The following is an 11307-nucleotide window of genomic DNA, read 5'->3' as shown; positions in this document are numbered from 1 at the left end:
ACACAAGCTTACTGCCTCAGTACTAACACAAACCTGCATGTGCTTCCTGGAACCAAGGGGGAAAAGCACCAGACTGAGGTTCCAGATGACATTCTAGTTCCAGCTCATTGGGACCTTGCAAGTCACTAACTCTCTTTGGGTTTTTGTTTCTTCTTTATAAAGTGAAGGCCTGGAACCAAATAATCTCCAAGATTCCTTCTGACTCTTGGTATGTTACCATTTCCATATTCAGGTTAGTCTCCCAATGCAGCTGGATTGTCTTTCCCTCTCTGCATCCCTGGGGTAACTCACACTAAGGCACCGTTCAGATCCTCATTATCCTTAATATTTCTTTGGTACTCAGTCTAAGCTTCTTTGACCTCTTAGGAGTTTTTTTTTTTTTTTTTTTAATATTTATGCTTAGTCCCCCTCTAGGTAATAACAGGATCTCACATATCTCTTTGTATTCCTAAATGCCTAGCATATGGCATGTTTGTCAATATTTTTGTCCTCAGGACCATGAATTATTGCCTCTGCCATGTGTTTTATTCCAACTAGAGCTACGTTGAAAGCTTGCTTTTTGCCCCAAAACCTTTCACAACTGTACTAAAGGTTCCCAACTCATATATTTATCCTAGAAATTTTTTTTTATACTCCCATTCAGCCCCTAGTTTCCACCGATCATTCTTCAAAAATAGCTCTCTTCTGGCCTCTGCTGGTGACCACACATAACTGCTTAAGTGCATGCTGCAGGACTCCAGTACAGGACACTTCAGTTTTCTAAAGAACCATTCTAAGGGCATCAGCTCAGCAAAGACAAAGATTTTGAGATGTCCCTTAAACCACTAGAATTGTTGAAAATACACAGCTGGATGGTAAAATTTGACATATATTTCAAATGCTTATTTCTAAAGTGGCAGTTTTCAAAAGAAATCTATCCTTTATATGTTCATATGTCAGGGATAACAGAGTAAGATTCTTAGATGTGTGTTTCTTTAAAAGCTCGTTCCTTTGAAGGAAACTTGTCAAATTTTGCCTGAGTCTGATACTATACTTAGTATTGTGCCTGGTAAAGTGCTTGATAAATGTTTGTTAAATAAATGGACTGGTATTTGGTTTATGTCACACTATTCCCTTTTTTGTAACTGAATTATGAATTAAAGACTACCTGGGGAGGGATCTTTGCAGTGTTTCAGTTATTTCATTTAGAGGGCCTAAGAATGTCCTCTCTGCATTTTTATATACATATGTTGGATGCAGTTTAAATTGAGTTATTATTACATTAAGCCTACCAATAGCAGCATTTACAGTTGGACTTTGGGAAAAATTTTTCGCTACATGAAAGGTGTTAGGGAATATTCTCCTGCTTTATTTGCTCTCTCGATGGACCATATTATCTAGGCATCCATCATTAACTCATCCAGACTGCTGTCTTTGACAATCTTAGGTATCAAATGGTTTAATCAAAATACCTGCTTGTTTAAAGGCAGGAAGGTGTTACTCAATTGTTAAGTGTTGACACATAGGTTCTGCATGCTTTTCAAAGTTTAAATCAGAAGTCTTCAACTTTAAAAAGCTCACAGGCAATCTTAAACTATATATAGACATACGAACATATATACACACACAGTGATAAACATATTTGTATGAAAATATTATCTAATGTATAATGCTTTACAAATGAATAAAAGCCCTTTTATATACATTATATTTTTTGAAAGTCCTCATCTGAGGATATATTTTTATTTATTTTTTTCTTTTTCTTCTTTTTTTTTGAGAGAGAGGAAAGGAAGAAGGGAGAGGACAGAGAGAGAGAAACATCAATGGGTTGCCTCTCATATGTGCTCTGACTGGGGATTGAACCCACAATCTTTTCATGTACGCAATGATACACCAACCAGCTGAGCCACCCAGCCAGGGCATATATACATTATCGCTTTAGAGAAAAGTTTGGAAGTGCACAGCTGTCCTACACTCCAATTTTGCATTTAACTGTATCCTTCTACTCAAGTGTTTTAAAAAAGAATCTATTTCATGACTTAAAGGTAGAGCTAGTCAGTTGCAGATAGAAAGGGAGAGATCCTAGTTTATCTAACCTTTTACAAGGTGACTGATGATAAAATGAACATGCTAGTTATAGAGTTGGACTGCTAACCAGTCAAGCTACTCTCAAACAGTGTCTTGCTGTGTCTGCTTAGGCTGCTTTTAAAATAGTGAAATCCACTGGAGCTCTAATTGCACAGCCTGGTGATGCCCTATTCAAGTCCAGGTACCTCTCAGACTCCTGGTCTTTAGCTCTTGACTAGAGCAGGTGCAAGATCTAATTCTTGAATGAGGCAATCTCAGGCTCTAACTTCATCTCTCAGTTATTAGCACATAGTACAGTTCCTGGCATAGAGTATGTAGCTAATGAATGATTTCTCTTATTTTGGGGGAGATTAAATAATAGCCAGCAGAGAACAAAAATCAAACAGGACAGATGAACAATTTGGAAAGGAAAGAAAAGTGCTGAATAGACGTTATAATAGGGTTATAAAAAATTCAGGATCACATTCAGAGCCAAATACTGTACACAGGGGATCTGACATATAGTAGGTACTCAACATATGTCATTTCTTTTCCAATCCCCTGAACACAAACTGATGTCATTTAGTCACATGAGAACCTTGATCAATAAGCAAGAAAAGACTAAGCAAAGAAATTTTTTAGGATCTCTGAAAAGTATAGATTATACTCGTAAGATTATTTAGATTTTAATGAGGTATTCCATTCAGTGTCTCATGTACTTCTTCTCAATATACCGTATTTTGCCACATACAATGCACTCCCATGTATAATGTACATCCACATTTTTCGCCCACACTTTCAGGAAAAAAAATCTTTCATTTTACTTTTTAAATTCCATTATTTATTTTATTTAGACACTTTTTTTGTATTATAAAGGAATTTTAGCATTTTTTTTTAACACGTTATGGTACAAGAAATTTTATGTAACAAATAATTACAAAATGCAAGAATAGATACAAGGTATTTTGGGTACTACTCATGTATAATGTGCCTTATTTTTTCCTCAAAAATCGGGGCAAAAAAGCACACATTATACATGGCAAAATACGGCAACACTATCAAGATATGAATTAAAGGGATATAGAAAAAAGACATCGAGAAACAACATGCCACCAGAAAAGATGACACAAATGTGTTTAGTCATCTTAATGACTCACACATTAAGTCCAAGAGTGATAGAAAGTTGCTAGAGAAATCTATTTTGTTGCCAAACTGGAAGTTCATAACATTAGTCAATCAAGAGAAACAATAAACTGAACTTGAACATATGAGCAGAGAACTCAACAAATTCAGCTTGAAAACTGCACCAGAAAAAAAGTATAATGAAAAGAAATCATGAGAGAAGCTAGAATATTAGAATCAGATCAGAGAATGATGTTAACTTATATTACATGCAAAAGGAAAAAGTTACTATTTGTGGTCACCTCAAAAGGAACATTCTATACAGTAGTACTTCAAGCCAACAAAAGAAAAAAGCTGGAAAGTTAAAATGACTATTAAAATTTAGCCCTTTTTTTAAATGACTTAATGTGAGACTTGGAATGACCTGAAGAAGAGCAACTGATTTAGTGAATGAAAATTTGTAATGATTAACAGGAAGCCGCTGCATATGTAAATACCAATGGAAGACAGAGTAAAAAGAAAAGATATGAAAGGTAACAAATCACAGACTATAATGATCATATTTTCAAAATTATAATTAGGCAATACCAAACAATTCTTAAGTTAAGGTGCAAAATGAAAGCCCCTTATTGTTTAAAGGTGCAAGAGCAGGAAAACACAAAAGAAACTTATCCATACCGTAGTTGTTTGGTGGGTAAATGGGATTTAAAAACATATTCAACAAAAGTGATTTATAAATTTTACAGAAGATTTAAAAAAATAAGTGTTTAATATCACCATTAGCTATAAATACCCAGACAGAAGAAATTGTTCTCTATCATGTTTTTTGCTTCAACATCTATGTCTTCTGCTCCTTGCCTTTTGGAGAAAAGACTGCATTGTAAGGCTGCCGTCGTTTTGGACGAGGACAAGGATCAAGATCTTCCTTAATGTAACCTTAAAAACAAATTACAAATTAAGAAGACTATATTTGCAACATAGATTCCTTTCAGCACACATCCAGTACACATTTGTCTTACTTAATGCCTTGTAAGTTTATATGATTCTTCTGATTATTAGCTGAATAATGCTGACAAATGATTTCACTACATACCATCATTTTCCTCATTTATACTAACAGTAGCAACAAACATTTATGAAATGTGTTATCTACATTACGTCAGCTACCACTCACATTCCTTTGAAGTAGTTTCCACTATACCTATTTCACAGATGAGGTAATGGAGACCCAGGAAAGTTTGATTACTCAAGTTCCCAAAGCTAGGAAGTGAAGAGCTGGGACTTTGCCTGAGATCTGTCTGACTCCAGAACCACAGTTCTTAAACACTTTCCTAATCTGCCTCCCACAGGCTGCAATGGGGACAATGGCTAAACACAAACTTCATTATTACAATAAATTCCAGGTGCTTATCAAAAAGACTTTTTTGTAGTAGCTATTTCATTAGATGACAAGCCCCTGCTCTTCAGGCTCTTTGCCTCTCCTCTGGTGTGTACAATCACATAGTGTGCAGGAGGGAACTGTCCCCCAACCATACTGCTAGGCCATATTAGCGGTGCAAACACAGGCTCTCATGCAGACTGTCTAACTTTGTAAGAGGACCAGGCAGAGACATCATATCAAAGGGGCTTACTCTGGCTTGTTAATGGGCAAAATGAAAATATAGTAATGGCTGTCAAAGACTTTGTACCTTTTGGAAAAACTGTCTTACCACTAAATATCTGAAACATTAAAGTTACATACATTCTCGAATTGTATTAAATATAAGTGTGACTTTTGAAGGAGCTAGTTGAATGTCAACAATTTTCCAAGCAAACAAACAAAGCAAACCATCTTGTTTACTCACAGATGGTTTCAAAATAACCAGCATTCTGGGTAAATGAGGTTTTAAAATCTTAAATTCATAGTTGCTTTAAAAAGATAAAACTTTGCTGGCAACTTTTATAAAACTATTTTATTAGAAATCATTTTGATGATAGCATGAAAGAGCAATTGCTCTCTCAAATTTGAACGATAAACCAGGATCATGCACACACAACCATGCTAAGGTTGTTATAAACAATCTCTGATTCCAATGAAATTACTTGAAGAGTTGAAGGTAAGCCTTTTATCTTTCGGAATTTGTTTTTATGTCACAAAACTATTACCTAAGGTTAGGAGAACCATGGAGAAAAAGTTAGACTTGGGGATATCTGTATTTAAAAAATTAATTTGAAAATATTATAATCTACACTCTCACCTCTTTCCATACAAGTCTGAGTGGAAGGAAAACCAACTTCCCAGAAATTCTCTGGTGTGTTGGGTGGAATGTAGCGGAATCGGTGTCTTGAACAGGAAGCCAACTTCTTTTCTCTTTCCTCTGTTGGAATGTCTGCATAATACTAATAATAAAAACTGGTAAGTTTTTCACTTAGGAATAATAAATGGAGCGTTGTGTGTACAGATTATAAACTTGAAGCTAAGAAATCTATTTATTAAAATATTAGGCGTGCTAAGTAAACTTAATACTCCTTGATGATAGTAATATCAATTACTAAGAGTAGTTAGTGCTGGTCTGTGAAATGCTTGTTTCGCAAATGAGAAAAGGAGATTGTATTACAATGTAAATCAACATAATGTCTCCTTCATCAATAAAGTCTTAAAATGGAAGAAAAAGTCAGCTGAACTTTACAATGTGCTTAGTGACACAGCTGATTTACTTATTGGTGCAAACTCTTCCCCTTTATCGGACCAGTAACAGAAATGCAGAGGCCTGCACTTTGAATAGCACCGTCTCAATTGTTGTTTGGATATAATGTGTGTTTAAGTAATTTTCCTTTCCCTACAGTTTTTTAAAATAAAAATTTAAAAGCTCTGAATGCTATCGGCTTCATCACTTTCCCCTTAAAATGTACTTTTCAATTAGGATCAAAGAAATGTAATTTTTTGTAAGTGCAATCATAAAGACCCTGAACTTCATGCGAACAAGGATAAAACTTATATGTATAAAATGCACAGGTCTTCAAGCTCTAGATCTAAAGAAAACAAAGCAGTAGTGTGAAGTTTAGGAGAACACAAATATAAGATCACATAATCCAGCTAATTTCATTTTATAGTTGAGAAACTAAACATCAAAGTGATAATTTACCAAAGATATCACCTATTGAAAGTGGCAGACTTAGAACGAAAATTAAGTTTGAAGTAAACGTTTTTCATACATTTTTTTTCTTATGTAGTTTAATTAAAGGCTTTTAGAGTATCTCTGAAATAACTTTTGGGGGGCATCTTTTCATCACTCTCATTGCCTTTGTTACTTTGGCCTGGGAAGTGGACTGGGATGCCCTTAGAGAATCGCAGTTATTAATCAATGTTGGAGAAACACTATCACCCAACTACAACATCTTCAAAAACAACATAGCCTAGTGTGGCTGTAACACAGTGAGCAAGTGGGAGAGAGAGTGAAGGTGAAGTCAGAAAAAAAAGTGGGATGCCAGGGTCTGCTGTCCCTTATAAGGGCTTTAGATTCTATTTATCAGTGAGATGAGAAGACATTTAAACATTCTAGATGGAGGAGCGACATGATTTAACTTTTATTCTAAAAAGATCATTAGGAAAAAGCCCATTCACTGCCGTATTAGAAGTACACTGGGAAGAGAGAAGAATGAAAAGAAAAGGAAAATGGGTGTGGGAGTATATGGGAACTCTCTGTACTTACTACTCAATTTTGCTGTGAACCTACAACTGTTCTACAAAATGGTTTAATAAAAAAGACACAAGGAAGGCACTGAGAAGCTTTTTCAAAAGTTCAGACTACACACGATGCCTTGGTCCGGGGGTTAGTGGTGGAGGTAGTAAGTGACTGAAGATAGGCTATCTATCGAAGGCACAGTCAGTGGGATTTGCTGACAGATCAGTTACTGACCTATGAGAGAAAGAGTAGAGAATAACTACAAGATTTATGTTTTATACAACTAGCAGAATGGGCATATAGCAAACACAAAGGTGAGGTTTGGGAATTAGAGGCAGAAATTGGGTATTTGCTTTTGAATATGTGAAATTTGAGATGATTATTACACATCCACATATGTATTACATATTCTACATGTGGAATAGGCAATGGGATACATTTAGAAACTGCAAGATTATAGGGAATGTTTGAACACATGGGACTGGCACTTTTACTCATGGTCATGAGGGAGTAGATTTACCCTCCTACCTTAAACTAAAATAGTGGAATAAAGTGTATGAAACAATGTTTTTCAGAGACTGTAAAACAGACAGCAAAGGAAATTATTCCTGGGAGAAGGAAAGCAATTAACTGTTTCTAGTAAAGGAGAATTTTTCTTAACTGGTAATATTAGTTTGAGATTATAAAGAATTATGGTTATAACTACAAGCTGCATGTTTACTTAGTACAGAACATGTTCTTTAGTTTAGAAATCATAATATATTCGTGTATAAAAATTCATGATACATGGGGCTCAGCTTGTAGTGCTGAACAGTTTTCCAAAATAGTGATGCCAATTTAAATTCCCACTTTTAGTGTATGAGAGCATATTTCTCACCAAATGCTTACCTGTTCTGCAATCTAGTCAAACATAACTTTAATGTGCTTATATAATAATTATATAATAATATAATAATTATAGTTATCAAATTTCCTAGCCCAGAGTTGTTAAAAAGTAAAGTTGAAAGCTGACATCTGATAGCTAATGAATACAGGGAGGAAATAAAAACAGCATATTTCAAGGAAATACAGAATCTGCATGGAACTATTTCGTAATAGGATGATTAGTATTAACTATATATTACAATTGTACTATCTAAGACAGCCAATGTAGAAAAGAAAAATATAATTATGTTCTAAGGATGAAGTAGTCTTTTCGTTTCTTTTTGTTTAGAAAGGAAAATGGGGAAAAAATAAGAGCTTATGGTTGTACCTGTTATTTAGAGGGAAAAAAATTATCAGTATATCTCATTTCCAGAGAGTGCTGATGTGAATAATAAATTTTATAAAGTTTCCTGTTGAAATATTAAAATTCCCTCCTTCCCCAAAAGTAAATATGTAAGAGCCTTTGCTGTAATGTAACCCAAAGGGAAAAAATATAAAAAATATATAAATATAGAAAAGAAAAATGGCACAAATGTCTTAAGATGGTAATAAGAACTTGTTCTTAGACTCCAGATTCACTAATAAAAATTTAAGAGAAATTAAGGAAGGACTTTAATATTTATTATTTAATTTTTATGTCTCTCTGGTCCCAGCCAGTATACTCTTTATTTATTTACTCTGTCATTCCTGCCTTAAACTAGGTTTCTAGATACAAATATAATTTGTACGTATGATTTTTAAATCATGCATTCATGATACATAAAGCTGTACTGTAAAAAACTCCCAACTGAACAGTACTGATAGTAGTACTTACCATTTCACATTCCTTACATGTGTGTCCAAGCAATTTTCTTCTCTCTTCTTTTTTCCGAACCACCTCAATATGAGGAAACTTTTGTAAGCCAGTCTCTCTGGGGAAAAGATGAATTAAATTTAAAATTAGTGGTAATCTATTTGTTACAACAAAGATCTTTGGTCTAGGTCTTAAATTAACAAAGGCGAGAGCCCCTAAACAATCCCAAAACAATCATTCATCTTATTTGAAATGTTTATTCAATGTTAGAAAAACAAATATTTCTTCATTCATTCTTCATTAAATATTTATTAAGTGCCTACTATATATGAGGTGTTTTTATGGATATTTTTCTCTAAAAAAGATTAGCTAATACTTTCTATTTTTGCCTCTCACTGGCTGAGAATAATAACCAGATTAGGAAATAAAATATAAAATAGCCTAATTAAAAAGGAATACTATATTATTAAACTCAGGAATTGGTATCCTATAACATAACCATGAAAGACACTATTGCTTCTGTTAAATTGGCAATAAAGAAACCATATTTCAGGGCTAATCTACTCTGTGCCAAAGAACAGATTCATCTATTTGTATGTCATTTGTTATATGCTCTCAAAATTTGTTATGCTGCTCCCATCTACCCTATATTCTTCAAAATATTAGGCAAAATTATCACTTATATTTGTCCTTAAATGGATCAGATCCTATTGTGAACCACTGGAAACCTAGGAAGGTTCAAAGCCACTGAGTTATGGATTAAAGAGGAGTGGAGTACTTTGTGAAGAAAAAGCCATGGAAGCAAAGAACATTTATTTTTATTATTATTATTATTATACTTGTATCCTGATTTAAAAAAATACAGAAAAATCCAAAATGACAAGATAGATAAAAAGTTATGTAATGGCATATATATACGTTAACAATAGAAACACCCCCAGTGAGTTTAAACAGTGTAACTCACTCATTTTTTAAGAATGACTTGCTGGTAATACATATTATACTTTGAGGTATTTTGGTCAAAAGCCCCTCTAGCACTTTTCTTAAAAAAAAAAAAAAAAAAAAAAAAAAAAAAGCATTAACTTCCAGCCAAGATGGAGGCATAGGTAGATACATTTTGCCTCCTCGCACAACCAAAAGAAAGACAAAAAATTTAAACACAAAAAATAACCAGAACTGCCAGAAAATCAAACTGTATGGAAATCCAACAACCAAGTAGTTAAAGAAGAAACATTCATCCAGACTGATAGGAGGGGTGGAGATGGGCCGCTGGGGTGGAGAGGATGCACGGCAGGGTGGTGGCTGGAAGACCAGGTGGTCCCACCCCTCCTATTTGCGGACAGATAAACTGAGAGGAACGGCTAGAGAGTGAGACAGACCACGTAATCCAGGGTTCCAGTGCAGGAAAAGAAAGCCTTAAAACTTCTGCCTGTAAAAACCTGTGGGGGATGCAGTAGTGGGAGAAACCCCCAGCTTCACAGGAGAGTTCATTGGAGATACCCACAGGGTCCCAGAATGTATACAAACCCATCCACCAGGCAATCAGCACCAGAAGGGCCCACTTTCCTTGTCGTAGTGGGGGAAGTTACCAAAGGTCAGCAGAGAGCTGAGCAAGTGGCACTGTTCCCTCTCAGACTCCTCCCCCCACATACAGTGTCACAACCCAGTGACATGGGTTGCCCTGCCCTGTTGAAAACCTAAGGCTTTGCGCCTTATAACATAACAGGTGTGCTGAGACAAAGAAATATGGCCCAAATGAAAGAACAGACCAAAGCTCCAAAAACAGAACTAAGTTATGAAGAGATAGCCAACCTATCAGATGCAGAGTTCAAAACACTGGTAATGAGGATGCTCACAGAAATGGCTGAGTATGGTTGCAAAATGGAGGAAAAAGTGAAGGTTATGTAAAGTGAAATAAAGAAAAACAAACAGGGAACCAACAGTAAAGGGAAGGAAACCAGGACTCAAATTAATGATTTGGAGCAGGAGGAAGAAATAAACATTCGACCAGAACAGAATGAACAAACAAGAATTCAAAAAAATGAGGAGAGGCTTAGGAATTTCCGGGACAACTTTAAACGTTCCAACATCCAAATCATAGGGGTGCCAGAAGGAGAAAAGGAAGAGCAAGAAATTGAAAATTTGTTTCAAAAAATAATGAGGGAGAACTTTCCCAGTCTGGCAAAGGAAATAGACTTCCAGGAGATACAGGAAGCTCAGAGAGTCCCAAAGAAGTTAGACCTAAAGAAGCACACACCAAGGCACATCATGATTAAAAGATAAGGAGAGAATCTTAAAAGCACCAAGAGAAAAGGAGACAGTTACCTACAAAGAAGTTCCCATAAGACAATCAGCTGATTTCTCAAAGGAAACCTGGCAGGCAAGAAGGGGCTGACAAGAAGTATTCAAAGTCATGAAAGGCAAGGACCTACAGCCAAGATTATTCTATCCAGCAAAGCTATCATTTAGAATGGAAGGGCAGATAAAGCGCTTCTCAGATAAGGTAAAGTTAAAGAAGTTCATCATCACCAAGCCCTTATTATATGAAATGTTAAAGGGACTTATCTAAGAAAAAGAAGAGCAAAAACTATGAACAGTAAAATGACAACAAACTCACAACTATCCACAACTGAACCTAAATAAAATAAAATTAAGAACAAACTAAGCAAAGAACTACAACAGGAAAAGAATCACAGAAATGGAGATCAGAGGGTGTCGGGGGGAGGGGAGAATGAGGAAAAAGGTACAGGGAATAGG

The 11307-nt window shown here is 35.2% G+C and overlaps 1 protein-coding gene across 2 annotated transcripts in view; it reads right to left on the bottom strand.

Moving 5' to 3' along the window:
• Nucleotides 1-3986: 3986 nt before the first annotated feature.
• The window catches only part of RBBP8 (RB binding protein 8, endonuclease), a 77128-nt gene continuing 69807 nt past the window's right edge, over nt 3987-11307 (bottom strand). Inside the window, exons 16-18 of one of the 2 annotated variants that reach the window (XM_054583832.1) lie at nt 8572-8668; nt 5406-5547; nt 3987-4104 (exon numbers count right to left, since the gene is read on the bottom strand). In XM_054583832.1, coding sequence (XP_054439807.1) covers nt 4007-4104; nt 5406-5547; nt 8572-8668 — 337 coding nt within the window. In that variant the 3' untranslated portion in view covers nt 3987-4006. The remainder of the gene's footprint in view (nt 4105-5405; nt 5548-8571; nt 8669-11307) is intronic. The other variant, XM_054583833.1, reaches the window with a different exon arrangement.

Source organism: Pteronotus mesoamericanus, unplaced genomic scaffold, assembly GCF_021234165.1.
Source record: "Pteronotus mesoamericanus isolate MK-2021 breed Mesoamerican mustached bat unplaced genomic scaffold, CSHL_Meso_final contig_74, whole genome shotgun sequence".
Lineage (NCBI taxonomy): Eukaryota > Metazoa > Chordata > Mammalia > Chiroptera > Mormoopidae > Pteronotus > Pteronotus mesoamericanus.
The sequence above is the reverse complement of the archived record's forward strand: the minus strand, read 5'-3'. Positions and strand labels throughout refer to the sequence as shown.